Source organism: Drosophila montana, unplaced genomic scaffold (genome assembly GCF_035044405.1).
Source record: "Drosophila montana isolate Dmon_TW-CO22-7 unplaced genomic scaffold, ASM3504440v1 contig_1624_1, whole genome shotgun sequence".
Classification (NCBI taxonomy): Eukaryota; Metazoa; Arthropoda; class Insecta; order Diptera; family Drosophilidae; genus Drosophila; species Drosophila montana.
In genome coordinates this window covers 768,273-788,696 of record NW_026996559.1, presented here as the reverse complement: position 1 = coordinate 788,696, position 20,424 = coordinate 768,273, and the positions used below count along the sequence as shown (strand labels likewise).

The window sequence follows — 20,424 nt, the reverse complement described above, 5'->3', positions numbered from 1 at the left end:
ACAGGAAGCAGAAAATCAACAATCTTGCAGTACGGCAACTCTGGCAACAGCTGCAGCGAAACAACAACTACTAAAAAAAAAGCAAGCGGCAACAAGCGCGACATTTGTTAGTCTTGAGCGCCGTCAACGCTGCCGCCGCAGCCGCAGCCGCTGCCAGACGAAAGCAGCAGCAGCAGCAGCGCAGCAGTGGGCAGCGATGAACACCCAGCCGGAATAGCAGCAGTCACGTTAGCAAGTGTTTTAGAACCCGCTATAACCGTACCTCTGCTGCGATACACGGCAAGAGAGAGGGACAGAGAGATAATAGTGCAAAGTAAACTGTAATAAAATCATTTTCAAAACCTAAGCAAGTGCAGGAGGTGGGGGGTAGCGGCCTAATGCAAAACAATATGGTAAGCATACCAGCGGCCAATATGAACGGCGGCCTCAAGGCAGCTAACGGCAGCGGCACCGTCGTTGGCGTTGGCGTCGGCGTTGCCGGCACAGTGTTGACAAATGCGCAGCGTGTCTATTTGACGCCCGCCTCCAGTTACCATCTAGCCGCACGCCAAACATCTGTGAGCGGCGCTACAGCCGCAGGCGTTGGCGTTGTGTCCACCGCCAAAGCGGGCAATAACAACAACAGCATCGGCATTGTCAGCAATACAAATGCGGCAGCATCCACCAGCACAGCTGGCACCGTGCGCTACTTTTCGCAATTTAGCAAACTGCAGCCGGTGCAGCAGCTGAACACCAGTGTTGGGCAACGGAAGCTGCTCAATGGCGATACCATGGTGCTGGTTAATGGCAGCAAGCCGCTGATCTTTGCCACCCCAACCAACAACAACAAGTTGATAGCAGCGGCAGCAGCAGCAGCAGCAACAACAACACCAACAACAGCAACAACAGCAGCAGCAGCAGCAGCAGCAGCAACAACAACCGCAGCAGCAACAACCACCGCAGCAGCAACAACCGCAACAACAACAACAGTTCCTAATGGCAACAGGGTGTTAATCAACAAGCAGCAACTACAACAAAAACAAGAACAACAACAACAACAAGAACAGCAGCAACAACTACAGCAACAACTACAGCAACAGCCAGCGACTGTGATCGATGAGCTGCAGCACGAGGAGCTGCAGATCGGCAACGAAATTGGGGACATAATTGAGATCAAGCAGGAGGTGGAGGAGGCACTGGCCCTGCTATCGTCAGCCCCAAACTCAATCAAATCCGCCGACCAGGATGCTGAGCCCGAGCTGGACATTGTGATTAACAATGTGGTCTGCTCATTCAGCGTTCGCTGTCATCTCAAGCTGCGCGAGATCGCGCTCAATGGCTCCAATGTGGAGTATAGGCGAGAGAACGGCATGGTAACGATGAAGTTGCGTCGTCCCTATACGACCGCCTCGATTTGGTCATCGGGCAGGATCACGTGCACGGGCGCCACCTCCGAGTTACAGGTAAGCCCCAACCAAATAGCATTTCTCTTCTGACACTCACACTGTGGACGTTGATCGATTGATTGCAGGCCAAGATCGCCGCCCGTCGCTACGCGCGCTGCCTGAGCAAGCTGGGTTTTCCGACGCACTTCCAGAACTTTCGCATCGTCAATGTGCTGGGCACCTGTAGCATGCCCTGGGCAATTAAAATAGTCAATTTCTCGGAGCGCCATCGCGACAATGCCAGCTATGAGCCCGAACTGCATCCGGGTGTTACGTACAAGATGCGCGAGCCAAAGGCCACGCTCAAGATCTTCTCCACGGGCAGCATAACGGTAACAGGTGAGCGACCAAGCGAGGATTGCATCTGTTTGGAATGCTTCAAAAAAGTTATATGTATCTGAAATGCCCTTTGCGTTTGCTCTCATGCTCATCTGAGAGAGCATTTCACATTGCCTGCTTTGCTTTGTTATCACATTCGTAACCGTTTGTATATTGGCAGAGGGAAAGAGAGAGAGATGCATATACATCTATTCTCATCTCGATCTTGTGTATTATGCTTCGATTGCCGAATAAATCTGTATTTGAATCCCTTTTCTATGCTGAACGCAGTTGATTTGTCGCAGGGGATCTAAGATAATCATTGGAATAATCTGTCGAAAAACATGTTTGATTATTTGTTGTTTTTTTTTTTTTTTTGAAACTCAACTAGGTTTTTAGCTTCGCATTTGATGCTTCTTTTCGTAAACGTTTTGTTTTGCCTGAAACTGAAAACCTAAAATATACACTCTTCCAAGCGATTGCTCGCATATAGAGTTTCGTTTTTTGATAGCAATCGCAATATAAATTATTTGTTGTGTCCTGTCCACAGCCGCCAGCGTCAATGACGTGGAATCCGCCATACAGCACATTTATCCCTTGGTGCATGAGTTCCGTAAGCAGCGTTCCGCAGAGGAGCTGCAGCATCTGCGACAAAAGCAGCGCGCCCAGGCCGGGGAAGATCTCAACGAGCTGGACGATCAACTGGCGCTGGAGGGGAAGAGCGCTGTCAAGGATGATATGTTCTTAAACACCACCTCCGCACATACAAATGCCAGCCGGCCGCAAGGAGCTGGCGCCAACAGCCTGCCCTCTGCATCCCTCTACACAGCGAACCGCATTGAGCAGTATAAAAGCTACCAGGAAATGCAGGAGCAGACGCAATTGGAGCGCCGTCACGTCAGCTATGTTAGCGACGCCGCCAAAGGCAGCAGCAACAGCAGCACCGGCGACAATATTTGTGCCAATGCCCGACGCCGCGCCACCGAATGCTGGGCGACAAAGCTGCAAAACAAACGGCCGCGCTACAATGATCCTGTCTCCACGGCGACAGTCACTGCCGGCACCATCGCACGCACTGCCACCACCGCCGTCGCCGTCGCCGGCGCCAATTACAATGCCAACTTTAGCGCCATCGGCGTCGCTGCTACTGCGACTGCGACTACGATTGCGACTGCAGCTAATGCGGTCAACAAGCTGCGCAACAACAAACCGCTCATTCCCGATGTGGGGCTCAAGCAGAGCAGCTCCAGAGCGCGCAATGCAGCTGCTGTTTCTGCCACAATAGGAAGCGCAGCTTACGATGGCGTCTACACAAAACGTGAGACATTCTCCCCAACGGATTTCCAAGTGGACGATCTGATCGAGGAGGATGGGGATGACTTGGACATGCACTTTTAAGAGCACCCAGCCAGCAGTGCAGCATCGATGATCCAAGCGGAGCAAGCTAATTGAATTTGTTGAAACAGAAGTTGCCTATGCCAAATTTATCAAGAGTTTTACAAATGAAAGACACAAAGAAAAATGCAACATGCTCAACACACATACACAAACAGACATATAAGCATGCTATGCATTTTTCTTATGTGCTCTTTTAATGCATTTAACATAAGCTTAACATAATGGAAACAGAACACAGCAAGCAAACACACACATACACATACAAATACATACCCACACCCACAGCCACACATACATGCATACATGCATACATGCGCATTACAAGCGGAAAGGGCAACTGCAGCAGCATCAACATCAACATCAACAGAGGACGGCGAATTCAAAATCCAAATCAAATATTTTCTAAAATAACAACAAAACAAGAGCCAAATATTTATATTTAAGGTGAGTTTCAACTAGTGGCCTTGTCCATTATTAGTATAATCATTTCGTTAACCATCTTTTATTCCTTTTGCAGATTATGTTTAGACAGAGCAATGTACGTATGTAGTTTAAAGTACAGCAAACTACGGACACCGCGATTCAATTGATCAGCTTTTACGAAATGGTATAAATTTGATTTACCATAGGCATATTCACATATAGACTAAATGCAACAAATATCAGCAATTATGTGCGCTACACATACACATACGTATAAATAAATATATCATTTTCATATACGTATTAAAACCCTCAATAACTGCAGTTACAACAACCTGCAACAGCGACCCGAACTCAAAGGAACAAGTGGAAACTGAAACTTAATAAACTATTGCACACAAACACACACACAGACACACATATATATAAATCGACCATCATAATCGATTTCTTTGATACCAATTTGTATCGTTAATGCATATGTAACTGCGTATGTGAGGAACCACCGCCTAATAAATACTGTTACTACATTAAAACAAAAACTAAAACAAAAACACTATGGAATACATTTAGTTCTATGTTTCATTTACATTTAGTTCAATTCAAATTAAACAGAACTCTTAGAATTTGCTGCACAACCGCTGTTACATTTACCATATTAAGCAAATGTAATGCGGCTCTGACGTCACAATTCAACAGCCGCCATTGCGCATAGCGAATCCCAACAAAAATAAACTTTTAATTAGCACATTTTATTAGTATTTTTTTAAACCTGTTTATTTTTGACATTTGGATTTTTAATTTAATGATAACAGCAATTAATTTAAATATATAGAAGGTTCGAGTTCTAGACCAACAGCAGTCGGTGGAACTTTAATGTAGTGCATTATTATTACTGTAGGGGATTAATCTTAAATTTTTTGTTTTTAAACTATTTTAAGTGCTTTAAAAATTCAGATCTAAGAAATTATATTTACATACTACACTTATATCTGGTCACTTGTAAACCAATAACAAAAATACGCAAAATATGCTAAAACAAATTACATTTAATTCATTAAATTTATACTTTATACATTGCATATGGAAAGGGCAGAAATACATATTATAATTTGCCAATTATCCGCATTCAGTAAGATATTAAAATCTTACGTGTCAACATTTTTTTTTTTTCATAATTTTTAAGATTTAAAACTTGTTCCTGTGTTGTTAAATGAAGAAAAACAAAGTGAAAACAAAAAATGTAGTTCATAAATTATATGTATGTATTTAACATGCGTATTCACGCATTCACACACTTCATACACTCATACATACTTGCATTCAAAATTAGTAACGACAGCAAAATCATAAGCAATAAATATTGTTCTCTAAACTTTTACAAAAGAAACAAACTTACGTGTAAAGTAAACAGCAAGATAGCATTAAACAAGGAGAGAAGATGGGCATAAGCGTCTTATATGTAATTACATACATACATGCATATGCATATGCATATTGTATGCACTATGTAAAGTTGATAATCAACAACAAGAAAGGCATTAATATGAAAAGAAAGTGGATTGGAATACCATCGCTAATTCTTTGCCGCATTAAATACTCACGCACACAAGCATGCGCTAGAGAGAGAAATGAGAGTAAGAGCGAATGAGTGGGAGTAGAAGTAGAAAATGAGGGCAGCTGCACATGCATGGGCTCGTGCATAAGTACGTGCAAACATGCATATGAATTGGTTGGTGTGTATTTTCTCTTTGGCTCATTAGCGTCCCACAGATCACGGAACCCCTCTCAAACTTAATCAAATAGCAAATTGTACAATCATTAAACAAAAAGTAAATCGTAACACATCGCTTCCATGCCATACAATTTTTGTTAACATTTGTGGCAGAACATACACAAATTAAAGCAAGCCCAAATTGTTCAATAAACATAATTTGTACATACGTAATTATTTGATAATATGTACATTTAAAAAAAAAAACAAAAAACACACTGACATGCAAATGTGAATATTTATTGTAATATTATTAACAATACACAGCAACACAATGTACATGCGTTACGTATTATTTATTGTGCGCAGCAAACGTTGCAGAAGCATCACTAACATAATGACACCACTGTGAGCACATACATGTATGTGTGTGTGCATTATATATACAAAGTGATGTAGCTGTTTCTTTTATTATTCTCTTTTCGTACACTCGTGCTTAGTGCATTGCCTAGATTGAAAAAAAAAAAACAGTTATTTCAAGTACATATGGGTATTCTAAATTTCTGAATTATGAAATTTAGTTTGAATTTTGTTTCCTTTCACTATGCCACCACCACTGACGTCCTTGAAAATCAGAAATTCGTTCATATCGTTAAATTATGCATAATCAAAAACCAATCATTAGCAGAAACAAATAATAAAATAATTACACATATACTACATACATATGTATATCAACTTGGCGATATTATCTAGAGTTTTACTACATGTTCATTTAAATGTATTGATTTTGTTAGTGTAAAATTTCATGTACATACATCAATGAATGCCTAAATTAATACAAATACTTATACACACACATATATACATACATATATATTTTGAAAAAAAAAACAAAAACAAAAAACAAAAAGAAATTGCCTTTAGGGAACAAATAAAAGTGTGAAACCAAGAAGCAAACCAAAATGTATTTTTGTGTGAATGCTAACCAGAGAAGAGGAAGAGAAGCATATAAAAATCTAAGCTTAAGCCATTGCTTACTAAAATTTGAATACTAAACGTAAGCCAAAACACGCAATCTAAGTAAATGTAAAAAACTATATAAATAACAATTAACATTTACGTAGTCTGTAACTGTTAATAATAGAATGACAAACACAGCAAGAAAAACTACGAAAGAGGAAAATAATTGAAAATAGATAAGTTGAGATTTTTCTTAAAGTGAAGTTCACTTCTAACTGCCTTCAAAAAATTAATAAAAATTTAAATAAAAAAAAAAAAGAGAAGAAATACAAAATGACACAAGCTTCAATTTTAAAATGCCAGCAAAAAAAAATGAAATTTTAACAAAAGAATATAAACAATTATAGTCACATATTATTCTCAATAAATTGGCAATTGATTTGGAAAATAGTTGAGATATTATTTATTTAACAACAAAAACAACAAAAACAACAAAAAGCAACAAGCAAACGCCTAAATAAGTGTATTTGGTTTCATAAACTTTAAATGCAAAAAACCTAAATATTTATATAGTATACACATATATTTTTTATTATTACGTATTTAAAACAAGTAATTTTTAAAGCGTAAAATGAAAGTTTACACACACACACACACTCTCTCTCTCACACACACAGCACACACACAAGTGAAAAATCAAATAGCATAATTATGTTTTTGTTTTGCCGTAAAGACTGCATTATACCAACAATTAATTATATATACATATATATATATATGTGTGTATATATATATATATAAATATATATATATATATTCATACATTAAAAAAGTATGGAAAACAGAGCTACAAAATTTGTAAAAAAAAAAAAAATAAAAATAAAAATAAAATTAGGCGTTACTTTAAAAATTAAAAACTAAAAATAAAACCTAAAAAAAAAACTTATTTATTAGCACTTAAGCTGTACAATTATAGAAATGCAAATACCAAGAGGAAAGTTAAGTGTTTTAATTAAAGCTAAATGCAAAACAAAACAAAAACTAAAGAAAAATAAGAAAAAAAATACTAAAAAAAAAAAAGAAGTTTAACAAAGTCAACTTAAAAGGCCTGCAATAATTACGAAAAGCAAGATGAATATACCTTACTAAAATGCGCTACCGAAGTGAGCCATTGGAAAACTAAGAAATAACAAATAAAATATATAAAAGAAATACGAGAATACAATAAGTTAAAAACCATAAATCGATTATGATTGCAGTTGGATATGAAAGATGAGGATGAGGATGAGGATGATGATTAGAGTAGAATGAAAAGTTATTTATTCAAGAATTAAGTGTAATTTCTGGTATACAAAACCCTCCTCCCAAAAATAAAAGTAATATTGAAGAAAACGAAACAAACAAACAACAATTAGACTAAGCGAATGAGTTGCTAGCGATAAAAACAAAATAAACTATTAATTATACATGCATATACGTATATGATAAGTATGTATATGTGTATACATTTATTATACACCAATTTGTTTAGTTAGTCTACCGCCACTTGCATTATTATATTCAAAGGATATATGTATGTACAAACATATATCTGAAGAGAGAAAGGTTCAATTGTGCTGCAACCACATAAATATTTAAATCAAAACAGCAACACTTAATTATTTGATTAACGCATATACAAGACATATACACACATACATATACACACATACATATAAACTAACAACAACATGAAATAGAATGAAGAGGGGCAAACTCATTTAAACATCTAGTGTAAAGTTAGCATCTAGTTTCAAGAATGACTTTAACAGCAAACAAATACAAAGTGAACATTTTGAAGAGAACACACAAATATAAACAAGAAGACAAAATATTTAAGTACAGTAATCGTACCGTTAAAATACAGTACAGCTGCCTTGGTTGCAGTCAACTCAAAATAAATACAACAAAACAACCAAATGAATCAAATTGTTTCAATTCAAAACATTTTACACTATAGACTTACAATTCGTTTTTGGCCTGCCCTATTTCGGAAACTCAAAACAATTCTGACATTTATGTCGGTTCGAAAAGAAGAAAGCATAGTCTACAAAAGCGGGCAGAGCATGACAGCTTTATTTTTATTCAGTTCACAGAGGAATATATGTATGTATGTATGTCGCCGGCAATAGTAGAGCTTCGTTTGTGTAGAGCTTCTCACGTGTCACGTGTAGACTTTTATCTCTCTCTTTGCTGGTTGTAGGCGGACGCTTTGCCTTCCTTGTAAAAGCTGCACAGTAGGACTTGCATTTTACAGCACTAGTTTTCAAATGTGAAATCGTCAGTGCTGTGAAGCGCACGTCTAGCAAACCGTTGGAGGAACTCATTGTTGAACAGAAGCTCATGAATCTAGTACACATATTATTTTACTTCCGAACGAATCCAAATTTTAAAGAGTAATTCTGACGACCGGTGCGAAAAGGCAACAATTGAGAAGGAAAACAAATAAAATAAAAAGTATGTCGGACACAATTGCAAAGGTCATTTACGGTACTCTTCTGCTGGCGTTAATTATTCATACGCCGAAGGTATCCATACTGATTACGTTGGACGCGAATCGGTCTCATCAGTTCCATGCTGCCATCAAGGGCTTCCGGAAGAGCATTCTGCTTGCGGCACTGTTCACCATGCTGGCAGTGCTGCCCATTCAAGAATTCAATGGCATTATCAAGCCTGGCAAGAAGTTGTTTGTGCTCCTCGTGATGCCCTGGGTATCCACCTGTTGCCTGATGTTCGTGACCAACTCGTTACTATTGTTAAAGATCACGGAACGGACCCTGGTCTTGAGCTCTTGGCACTGCTTCGCCAAGGCCCTGATGGTCTACTGCATTCTGTTCGGATTCGCCACCGAGCAGATAATGCACTGGTATTCCATTTATCATCTCCATGATTGCAATCACTCCATCGAGGAGAAATATCCACCCGTCTAAGCTGGAAGGATGTGAATGGAGTTGCAACGTTCTCAGCTGCATCCTCAGACTCTTCTATGCAAAATTGAGTAGGCATGCATATATATATATATATATACGATTACTACGATCCTTATTAAAATCACCACAGCTATAGCTACACAAACATTTGATTTAAGCTAGGGCAATAATTCAATTGATCCAAGCATGACCAAACCGATAAAAATATTGTTTGTGGTTCGTTTCACGGCTCCTGCAATTGGTTCGCTTCAAAGATGAATTATTAATATATAATAAAGAACATTATTTTATCAACATGAAGTCTTCCAGAGTCTTACACTTTCTCATTTCTTGCATTTCTCTTCAGCTGTCCCTTTGCAGAGCCTGGATACTCATCGGCCTCCTGCTAGCTTTGGCCTGGCCGATCTTCTCTAAACAGGAGTGCTTGGCTAGTGGACAACTTAAAAGTACCGTTGAAAAGTTCTTAATTTTGATTTGTTAGCCGATATCAAAAGAAATACGGGATATGCCGTTCCATTGAATCCCTGCGCCCCGCCTTATCAATAACAATCTTTTTAAATATATATTTTTTAAGACAGTTGTCGGAGTCTGACGTTTGTGAAACTTGATCTTTCTAATTTCGGATCGGGGTTTACAAAAACATTTTAAATTTTGCATTTATATATACTCATTCTCTTCAAGTTTTCAGCATTGGGATATTAAAAACTCTCGGCAAAACTCTTTCATAAGCAATAAAACATCCTGTTGAAAATTACAAACAAATATTTTCTTTTTGATTGTTATATTTATTGTGTGTGTGTGTGTGTGTGTGTGTGTTGTGAATATATATAATCAATTTTCCATTTGCTTGCTGCAACCGAAAATTTTGTTTTTCTGCCAACTGCACCACGCAAAAAAAAAACAAAACACAAGAGCTGTCTTCGGGGCACCGAAGATTCTATACCCTTGCAGACATACTCGTTGGACCCAAATCGAAATGAAGTTGTAAACGGTTTGCAATTTGGAAACCATCAATCGGATTCGGATCAAGTCATATTTGCAATTGTTGGATTTTTGGCAAGGTATTTCCAAAAGGAAAATATGTGTTAAGCCGAAAAAATGTTCAGCAACTTATTGATAAAGTAATTCAATCTGGCAAGTAAATAAGTTAGAGCTGCTTGCTGTAGCCAAGAAGATCTGCAAGAAGATTATTTTTAAAGAAATCGCCTTTAAACTGAGAACCGGCTTGCCTAGAAAACGGACAGATATCATATTGTTTCAGCTCGATAGAGATGTCTCCAAGATAATAATACCTTTGCAAGGGTATATATGTATCATATATTGTTAGCAGATTTTTATAGATATTGAGTTCTTGAGTTAAACAACTTCTTGAATAATTGGACGCAACATTTGCACATTGGTTATATCTAGGTATTACATGTTCTCCAATATTTTGCGTGTTTTTAATACTATATATACATTATGCACTCTATGTATTCAACGTTTATATATTTATATATGGTATGAACCTATATACATTCTACAGCATGTATATTTCACTTAATCCTGTTCAACTAGCATTATTTAAAATATTATAATTGTATTTTGATCAAATTGTATATATGGGAATCGACTGCCTGGTCCTGGCTACAAATTCATTTAAAAAATAGAAAATCATCTCTTCTTATATTTTCTTGTTTTTGTTCATAATTTTCTTCATGCTTGTTTCGAACCGCAACGGCAAATGCGGTTAATAAAATTACATTAGTTTTTTTTTTTTTTTCTTGTTGCTCCATAAGTATTAACTAGTACTTGTTTTAGATTTGTTCAATTTGTTTTTATATCGCAGCGATAATTTAGACGTAGGATTAGGAGTAGGCATTATTCAAACTTAATGGCAAAGTTCTTAACTATGCATATTGCATGGAAATTGTGAATGGATCCATTGATGAAGATGCGTGTTCTATTCCATTATTTAGTACCTAGAAAATCTCTTTGCTGGGCGTCGAAATGCCCATAGGCTGTTCGTAATCCGAGGCGGCCGACTCCTGCGTCCGTTTCTCCTTGTGCTGTGACTTGTCTTTCTTATGCTTCTTCTTATGCCCCTTGGTGACGGCCGGCTCGGCTTGCGGCTCTGCCGGCTGTGTGCCGGCCAGGTCAAACCCCACATCGATAATGTTCGTGGAGCTTGTTGATGTTGTGATTGTAGGTGCGTCATCATTTGGCTTTTTGCTTGATTTGTGCGCCCTCTTTTCACTCTTTTCACTCCTCTCGCTCTTCTCGCGCTTCTTCTTTTTCTGCTGACCATGGACAGCTTCGGGTAGGACAGTGTTGTTGTTGTTGTTATTGTTATTGTTGTTGGTGGTGGTGGTGCTGCTGCTGCCGCCGCCGCCGCCGCCGTTGTCTGTTGCTGTCCGGCAGGGACTGCTCCCCGTATCGATCAAATCGGGCTCTGGATGAACCTTGCGCGTTTTATGCTCGCGTGTCTTGTCCTTTGATTTCTTAACCTTTTTACCAGCCACTTCACCTGTGCCTGTGCCCGTGCCCGTGCCCGCGCCGGTTGAACTGGACGTGGCTTGGGTTGGCGCCTTGAGATTTTCTTTGCCAGCTGACGCAGCCTTAGATGACTTCGTTGGCGCTTCAAAATCAGCCCTGATTGTTATTGTAAAAGAGTTAAGGTTAATATTGCAACTATTAAGCTCAGAAAAAAAACATACATGTCTAGTTCAATGTCAAGTGCACGGTGTGGATCGTTTGGATCGTATTTGCCGTCCTTATCCTCGCTGTCGGACAGCGTAACGCCCTCGGGCATGTCCAGCGTTGTGTTCACAATATGTAGAGGCTTCGAATCTGAGGGGTCAACTAATCATATTAATTTCTGTTCTGGCTTTTGGACTCTGCTGTTTCGCTGGAACTTACCCGCATCCGATTCGGAGCTGCTGTTGTAGGCTAGTTTGTTTTTTGATTTTTTGCTCTTCTTGCTCTTTTTATGCTTTTTCTTGCCATCTTTGCTACTGTGCGCCGCAGCCGCCGCCTGCTGCTCCTTCAGATACTTATCCGAACGTTTCGTAACTGCAATAATTGATTAGTCAATCAGCCAGGCATCGAGAGTGTATTATAAAGGGTTTACTTACTGCCCACACGCAGCGCGGCCACGCCCTCAATGTCCAGTGGGAGCTCAGTTACGGGTATGTCATCAATATTGTCATACTGATCCGCATTGGAGTTATTGCTGCTGTTGCCGATGGCAGCAGACGAAGAGTTTGGCGCTGACTTCAGATAGTGCGGATTATTTGACTGTTCGATGAGACGCGCCATGCGCTGACGCTCCAGCTGTTCCGGTGTCAGCTCGAGGCTCTTGCGTCGCTTCACGTCTGAATGGCCGACACCGGTGCCATCGTGAGCTGAACTGACAAATAACTCATCCTTATCGTGCTCCGAAGAGGAGCTACTGGCGTCCTCCGGAGGCGGCGCATTGATCCACTCATCCAAATCAAGCCCATCCGGCAGCGGCACCTTGCGCTGTGCCTTGGGCGCCACGGGTATCAGGTCGCCGGCAAAGAGCAATGCCATCTCCTGGACAATCTCAATTGCCATGCTCGGTATTGATCCCGTTGTCGCCTCCTCATCATCCCCCACAGCCGCAGTTAGTTGCTTGCGCAGCATTTCGATAAGCATGCAGGCGGAGTTGGCACGCTCCTGCACCTCAATGTCGTTGGAGCCATTGAAGTGCTGCAGCTTTTCCAGCACATGATCGCACAGCTGTAAGTCCAGACAAAGGTGAAATGCATTTTGTTAATATTGACCAATTAGAGTATGCGGTTAATATATTTTTTAAATCAACTTTGAACTTGAAGAACCTAAGCTCTATACAAAATTCATCATCTAAACAACTTTTACAAACCTATTTAATTTATAACTATATTATTATTGATGTCTTTGGGATTTGCTGGCGAAAACATGAAGCATGAAAAGGGCAATAAAATTATCAAATGAAAATGTTATGATCATTGTAGATCTTCAATTAAATTTAAACAAATTACTATGAATAAAAAATATTGAGTTTAAGTTTTAAGAAATCTAAAAAAATTAAAATTAAAATTAAATCAGATACTGATGAATCTATCCCTGCGGCTCGAATATCGGTAAAGTTATCTGCCGAGATTGGCTTAGGAAAAAAGCGTAGTTTGAAAAAAGTCGGCTAATATCAAATTATTAAGTTATTAACACTTTCGATCTACTAGAACTGTAAAAATTCGTTCAGAAATAGAGTTTTTGGGTTGGAGTGAGTCTATTGAGGGTCGGATTACTTACGCGCACAATGCCGGGCATATCCTGTAGTTCGAGACAGGAAGTGGCCAGGCGTGCAAAGAGCTTGATCACATTCTGCACGTAGACGCCCTGGATGTGGCCAGGTAGTTGTCGGGGTCGCAGTAATATGTTGAGGGTCTTCTCGGCATCCGCCAGTTCAGCTGAAAATTCACCTACAATCCAGGCGGCCGCATAGAGCACCTCGTACATGGAGTTGCTTTGCGTCGATATGGCGAACGTGTCCAGCAGATTGGTCATCTCGATGACAGCGAATTGACGCACCACGGGCACACGTATGGCCACGTCCAGCAGCTGTTCGGCAATCAGGCGGCCGTGCTTGGAGCCGGCCTCCAGTTGGATTAGCTCGACGAGCACGGTCATGTACCACTCGAAATTGGTGACATACAGGTAGGAACTTTGGGCACATATCTCGATCACTTTGTAGAGCAGCTCATCGCGATACGCTGAGCCTTCGGCGCGCTCCATGTGGCCGAGCAAGCGTTTCACAATCTCCATGAGATTCTTTTTGGATACCATGCCATATAGCAGATCCAAGGCGCGTAATCGTATCGACTCGTCCTTGTCGTCCAGGCACGCCAATATCAAATCCTTGTGCGTCTGCACACTCTTCGGATGTGTTTTCAGTATCTTTGACATGGCCAGCAGGCCCAAGTATTTGACTTTAAATAAACAAAAGGCAGCAAATGTGAGATAGAAGTAACCTTTCCTGACAAAACTCAGCTATTACGAACTTCACTATTCAAAATATTATCAACATCGAACCACAATATCATATAAATGCCATAATTTACGATCGATCGTTTAAAAACTAAGTTCTTATATAAAAATGTTTATTGCTCTAAAAGATTTCTTTGCAAAACTTGCTTCGAGTTCTAGAAGGGCATTTAATATTTAATATTTTTTTGAGAATATATTTGGAGCAATATAACTTAATACATCGATAAGATAATAAGTTTAAGATTAAGAATCTACAAACTAATTAGTTTCCGGAAAAAAGGTTTGAAATTTAAATAAATATTAAATATAGTATAAAACTGATGTGTTCTTGTTTAATTGGTGTTCAAAACTAGCGGAAAATAGGTTGAACTAAATAATGAACCACGGCTAAAACTGATGAGATAGTAGAATAGTATATTAAAAATGAAACAACTGTTTTTTTTTTAGGAATTGACAGACCTGCTTTCTAGATGCCGATTTATGCTCAAATGGTTTTAAATTGATTTGATATGCAATTGTACTTACGATTCTGGTCGGAGTCCACGATTAGGATGCGCAGCTTCTGTACGCACAGCTGTATGGAGGCACTGTGGTTGGGCATGCCGCTGCTGATGCTGATGAGCACCGCGATGACCGTGTTGATGCACTCGTAGAGGAGGCTCATTGCCGATGTGCTGTTTGGGTTGGACGGTTGGACACGGGTTGGCGGGTTAGGGCGGCGGTATATCAAAGAGTTCAGTTCGATTAAAGCGGCCCAAAAGAAGCGTAAAACAAAAAACAACAACAACAACGGCAACAGCAACGGCAACGGCAACAGCAACAATAGCAACAGCAAAAAAAAAAAATTAAAAGAATAATAATATATACAAATTCTACTTGAATAATAAAAATTTATATAGATCTATGTATAAATGTATATATACAACAGCTAACAATTAAAGAGTAGCATAAATATGCAAATAATAAGAAAACAAAACAACAAAAAAACTGTAAAGATTTCAATTTTGGTGCTCGAAGAGAAGCATTCAACGTAAGAGAGTAAGCGCAAGAGAGCTGAAGGGAGGAGAGCGCAAATGTAACTGAACATATATAAGAGACTTAATAAGCGTTTTATTTGGCTTATGTTTTGTTTCGTTTTCGTTTTTGTTTTTTTTTTTGTTTTTTTTTTTTTATATATAATGTTTATCTGTACATCAGCTTTCGATCATCGAACAGCTGAGAGCGCAGTTTTGCAGTTTTTTGTTTTCGTCTTTTGGCAGAATTTCCACAGTTTTTGGGTAATTTTTGTTTTTGTTTATTGTTTTTTTTTTTTTAAATGATAAAAACTTGCCTATGAATTAGATTTGTGAGTGGCTCTATTAATTTCTTTCCTAGCCGGGGTTCTAAGGGAGTTAAAGCGCCAAACTGCAAATATGCAAAGAGAAAAAGAAACAAGCAACAAATTATACCATACACAATACATACAACCGTTTTTAAAATTATTTCTTTCCTTTTTGAAGACATACATAACACTTATTTAAACAAAGAGTCAAATAATATAGAAATAGAAAATAACAGATGAACGCAATTTTGAATTAAAATTTAATTGAACTTTACGCTGTTACTGTAGCGTACATACATATGTACATACATACATCTATGTACATACATAAATATATATATACTACATACATAGATATATACATGTACGGCATGTAGCTAGACTAGAGTTGGCTTCTTCGACTTTCAGGGACATCTCTTAGCTCGGAATTTTCGAATTCGAACGGGCAAAGTAAAACGAATAACAAATACATACGTACGTATATGTTTGTATACAAATTTAAAAAAAATAGCGTAAAATAACCATATTTATGTACTCGTATGCATACGGTGAGGGCTTGTGAGTGCGTGTTCCTTCTGTGTTTTAGTCATACATATACATATATGTGTTTCCGCTTAAAAAAAATGAAGAAAGGTCTGGCCAACAGATACATCTGATTTATATATGAGCCAAAGAGGAGTATAACATTTAATTTAACTTTTTAAATACCACTTTCAACATATTCAACGCCAAAAATTAAACTTTAAAGCTTAATTGTTTTTTTTTTTATATTTATTTAACTATCTCTAAAATGGTTGGGATAATGTTCTTTTTACATGATTTCAAACACTTTTAATTGGTTATGTTAACAGTTGAGTAGCATTTCGAAAACAACCTTCTTTTAGCAGGATAGCAGCAGGATAAACACATACATATGTATATGTGAGTGCACATGAACAAAATATCAAATGTTCGATAACAACATTTACAGTTGATATAGAATTTTGAAGTGTATTTCTTGCATTTAAATACAACAAATTGTCCAAATTAATGGGCTCAAATCGTGTACAAATTGTATTGTGAGTGTGAATATATGTGAATATATGTAAACGGTGAAAAATCTAACGAAAATTAACGTAAAGAACAACTTTCAGTTGCACAAATAAGAAAAAACAAGAATTACAACTCAATCGTTCAAGAGAAATGCTTAAAGAAATTAAAACAAAAGCGCGTGCTGTTTATTTTATTTTTTTTTTTTTTAAATAAAAAATAAATAATTTTCTTAATATGGCTGCTTGCTTCAATAAATAAAAGCGCGCCGATAAAAACCTGGAAATAATTTCAATTAGGGGCTGAGTCAATTTGCGTCCCAGCGCCGGTTCAATAGTTGTGAGGCTCGCGAACTGTTTTTTGTTTTTTTGTATAATTTTTTTTTTTTTTTAATATTCGTTTTTGGTTGGGCAGGTAAGGGAAGTGGAGGAGTAGGAGTTGTGTTAATTAACTTGATAGACAAATATTCAGTTCGTATTCATATTATTGTACAGCAAAAAAAGGTTTTTATTTTTTGAACACAATAAATTTATAAAGGAAAAAAAAAGAAAACCAAAAAGGAAACTCATTAAGTAACACGGCACTGCAAAGACTCACCAGTTTTATTATTTTAATTAGCATCCAATTATTTGTCGACGTGGTCATCAGTTTGAAAAACACAGGCGCCAAAGGTAGATAGTTTTTTGGATTCTTGCGCGCCAGCTCACAAATGACATTAACAGCAGCCGATTGTACACCTAAGAATTCAATTATTATTAACTAATATTCGACCTATGTATTTGTCAACGGCACACCTGGATCCGGATCCTCGAGCTTCTCTTTCAGTTTGGGAAATGCAGGTCGCAATGCTTCAGGATAGCGCAAGAATACCTTGTACATCATCAGCACAGCCTTCATGCGCAGGTATGGTTTTGTCGAGCTCATCTGTGCGAGGTAACGAGGAAATACAGTAAAATCGGTCAGCTTGAACATACAAATATAGCGGCACGCACCAGTGTCATAATATCATTGGCCAGATCCCGCGATAAATCTGGCGATATAAAACAACTAAGACCGCTCAGCGCCACGCCGGCATCGTATTGATTCTGTGAGTTGAGGTCCTTGCGTATCATATTCGTGGTTAGCATGAGTAGCTGCAATTCGATCGAATTCAATTTGATTAGATCGATTTAATACGTTTTCGAATTAACGGGTGCTTACCTCGCTGTCCGGATGAAAGCATTGACTGGCGGCCAGGTAACCGATTCGCTTGCATGTAAAGCGCGAGGAACTCATCACCTCAATTATATTGAAGCCTGCCCACGAGATGTCATATCCGAGCATTTGTATCTATTAATAAAAGCAAATCAATACAATACCTAAATCACAAAACCTCCCAACACATTGATTTTCAGTCAATTATATTAATTTCCTGCCAAGCTTAGGAAAAAGAAGCCTATTTATCATTCAAAACTGCTATCGTTTGCTGATCATAATTAGCATTGACTTTGCCATTTGAATTTAGATAATATTCCTAAAGAACTCAATAAAGTCACCAACCATATGGTAGCTACCTTCGAGAGAAGGGAAGCTGTCCTGTGGTATTCCTCGATGTTCGTCAAGCCTTTGATCACATCTGGCGCAAGGGCAAAAAGAGCTAATTCTGAATTGTCCAGAGAGAGGGACTGGATTTGATGTATCAGCTTTTTTCATTGGCTGGAATTGCTGTGCGAACATTTTCAAAAAGTGAAATCTTATATGTAGAAATAATTAAACGTATACCAAGAAACTAATACGGTTACATTTAAGTGATTTATGGATACAACCACATTAGGTGGTTATCTTAACTTCTATTTCGAACTTTAGCTCCCAATGAATCCCATTAAGGGGGTTTTTCTATGTTTACGCTCAAAAGCTCTCTTCAATCTCTCACAGTTGTTGCCGTTGGCTGGAGCTGCCTCCGCGTGGATCGAGGGTGGACTTACATAGGTCAGCTTGGCCACTGCATTGCACTTGACGCTGATATTGTCCTGACGCAGCTCCTGTTTGATTTCCTCAATGCACTGCGATATGTATTTGGCCTGTGGAGTATATAAGAAAAAAAGGTCAATTACAAAAACCAAATAGCTCTTAAATTGGCATGTGCAGGTCTTTGTGTATATATGTGTGTGTGTGCATGGAGATTGCAAAAAAAATTCAAAGCATGTCCAATCACGCTGAGGCCACTCTGCATGACCCATGTGATAGACGAGTCGAAGCAAAAGTTATAAATTAACATCATATATAAAAAAAAAAATACCAGAGTCAAATGATTCAGTTGGGTCATCACAGTTCGTGTCTGTGGTCAAGTACGGGGAGGGGGCTGTCTGTTGCTATCAGTTGACATTCATACAGTTTCAGTTGGTATGCAGATTGCGCATAACGCAGCGTTTGTTGCTAGATCAACAGAAAAGTTCAAATTGGTGGGGCTGTGGAGATTCTGAATAATGAGCTTGATAATCAGCAAAAGGAGGCGGGTCTGGGCAGCTTATATATGTATACAAGCCAATCCCCACGACAGCCAGATATTCAATTTTTTGTATATATTTTATAAAATGTTAGCGTCACCAGCTGCAGATCTCCTGTGAGGTCATGAGAGCAAATGCTTTTGATTTGATAAGGAAACGCAAGCTTAAAGGTAATAAGAAAGTTCGGCTTTGCACAGCCAGCGCGTTTTCATTCGCTGTTGCGGGTCTGTGGGTGTGCGTGTGCTTGTGCTTGTATCTGTGTGTGAGGTGGCACATCAGGGAAATGAGCTGAAAGACATTAATAGAGAGACAAAGAGAGCGAGACGCTACAAACTGCCGCTAATTGAGTCAAGCTTTTGAGCCTTGCGGGGCTAGCAGATGCTGACAGCACACACACACACGCCCACGCCAATGCAAATGAAGTTTGACAGCTAATTAACAAGTTCTTTTGGCCGACAGGAACAACAACAACAAAATATATTTGGCGATGTAGCACTTGCCTCATTATCCTTGTTATTTCGTATGCCGCGCACAAGGTCTGTCAAGTTTTTATCAAACATGCGCTCGAAATTTCCCTTCACTTTTTTTAACGCCATTTCGTCGACGTCGACGTCGCAGTTGATGCGTGCGCTGCTTTTGTTGCTCTCGTTGTTTTTGTTGTTCCTATTGTTTTCGCCTCCAGAGCAGCAATATGGTTGCTTGAAATTTTAATATAACAACTCGACAGCCACAGCAGCAACAACAAAAAGAAAATAATTTAAATATGTATTGGTAATGCCAGCGCCGGCAGCGTCAGATTTTCTCTTTTCGTTTGTTCTTTTGCTTTGCACTTGCAAAAATCACTGCCAACGCGAATAGCACTCCAAACTGCGAATCCAAACTGTTGACGCCTTTCGCTTTGATAAGCTGCTGAACTTGTATGCGCTTAACCGATTTCAGCTTTTAATTGTTGCCGATAAGCGATGTGGCTTAGCTTGGATTCCAGTGTTATTTTTTGCAATTGATTTTTTTTGTCGCTCTTTTACAAGTTTGTTGTGCTATTTGTTTATCGCCCGACAAAAAAATATTGCAGCCGATATTGCATAAACCATCGATAAGAATATTCCGATTTCTACATTATATCGATAGACTATTTCAACTTAATAACGTGCAAAACATCGGGCATATTTGGACTGGTTAGACAAAACTTTTCTTCCCACCAAGCTAAAAGCACATTTCAAAATTTTTACCAGTTGAAAAAGGAAGGCATATTTCATTTAAAATAGATAACCATTTATTTAGAACTTGTGGAGTTGCTTTTAATATATTAACATGTAAAATCGTTTCTATCATTATTCGAATTATAAATGAA

General features: G+C 38.6%; 3 protein-coding genes across 3 annotated transcripts; 2 read left to right on the top strand and 1 right to left on the bottom strand.

The window, feature by feature from the left end:
- The first annotated feature begins 1 nt into the window (after window position 1).
- On the top strand, window positions 2-6,237 carry Trf2 (TATA box binding protein-related factor 2). The gene is made up of 4 exons (XM_064699643.1): window positions 2-1,442; window positions 1,511-1,763; window positions 2,293-3,584; window positions 3,658-6,237. Exons 1-3 carry the CDS (start codon window positions 378-380, stop codon window positions 3,138-3,140), a joined length of 2,166 nt encoding a protein of 721 aa, XP_064555713.1. The 5' UTR covers window positions 2-377; the 3' UTR covers window positions 3,141-3,584; window positions 3,658-6,237.
- Window positions 6,238-8,713: 2,476 nt separating this feature from the next.
- On the top strand, window positions 8,714-9,509 carry LOC135440417 (uncharacterized). Its single transcript, XM_064699562.1, has 2 exons — window positions 8,714-9,277; window positions 9,340-9,509. Exon 1 carries the CDS (start codon window positions 8,739-8,741, stop codon window positions 9,207-9,209), a length of 471 nt encoding a protein of 156 aa, XP_064555632.1. The 5' UTR covers window positions 8,714-8,738; the 3' UTR covers window positions 9,210-9,277; window positions 9,340-9,509.
- A 1,427-nt stretch (window positions 9,510-10,936) lies between these two features.
- garnet (adaptor-related protein complex 3, delta 1 subunit-like garnet) lies at window positions 10,937-20,130 on the bottom strand. The gene is made up of 13 exons (XM_064699561.1): window positions 19,574-20,130; window positions 18,552-18,647; window positions 17,788-17,916; window positions 17,580-17,720; window positions 17,382-17,511; window positions 17,185-17,324; window positions 15,568-15,641; window positions 14,763-14,911; window positions 13,503-14,179; window positions 12,323-12,950; window positions 12,108-12,260; window positions 11,906-12,038; window positions 10,937-11,840 (listed from the first exon to the last, which is right to left on the bottom strand). Exons 1-13 carry the CDS (start codon window positions 19,667-19,669, stop codon window positions 11,171-11,173), a joined length of 3,216 nt encoding a protein of 1,071 aa, XP_064555631.1. The 5' UTR covers window positions 19,670-20,130; the 3' UTR covers window positions 10,937-11,170.
- Window positions 20,131-20,424: the final 294 nt, after the last annotated feature.

Excerpts from the sequence above, each read along its gene's own strand:
- LOC135440417 (XM_064699562.1), top strand. The coding sequence starts at position 8,739 with ATGTCGGACACAATTGCAAAGGTCATTTACGGTACTCTTCTGCTGGCG.
- Trf2 (XM_064699643.1), top strand. The coding sequence starts at position 378 with ATGCAAAACAATATGGTAAGCATACCAGCGGCCAATATGAACGGCGGC. Across the intron at positions 1,443-1,510 it reads GCGCCACCTCCGAGTTACAG|GCCAAGATCGCCGCCCGTCG; the intron begins GTAAGCCCCAAC and ends GATTGATTGCAG. Across the intron at positions 1,764-2,292 it reads GGGCAGCATAACGGTAACAG|CCGCCAGCGTCAATGACGTG; the intron begins GTGAGCGACCAA and ends TCCTGTCCACAG.
- garnet (XM_064699561.1), bottom strand. The coding sequence starts at position 19,669 with ATGGCGTTAAAAAAAGTGAAGGGAAATTTCGAGCGCATGTTTGATAAA. Across the intron at positions 17,325-17,381 it reads GCTCGAGGATCCGGATCCAG|GTGTACAATCGGCTGCTGTT; the intron begins GTGTGCCGTTGA and ends TTGAATTCTTAG. Across the intron at positions 14,180-14,762 it reads CGTGGACTCCGACCAGAATC|TCAAATACTTGGGCCTGCTG; the intron begins GTAAGTACAATT and ends GTTTATTTAAAG.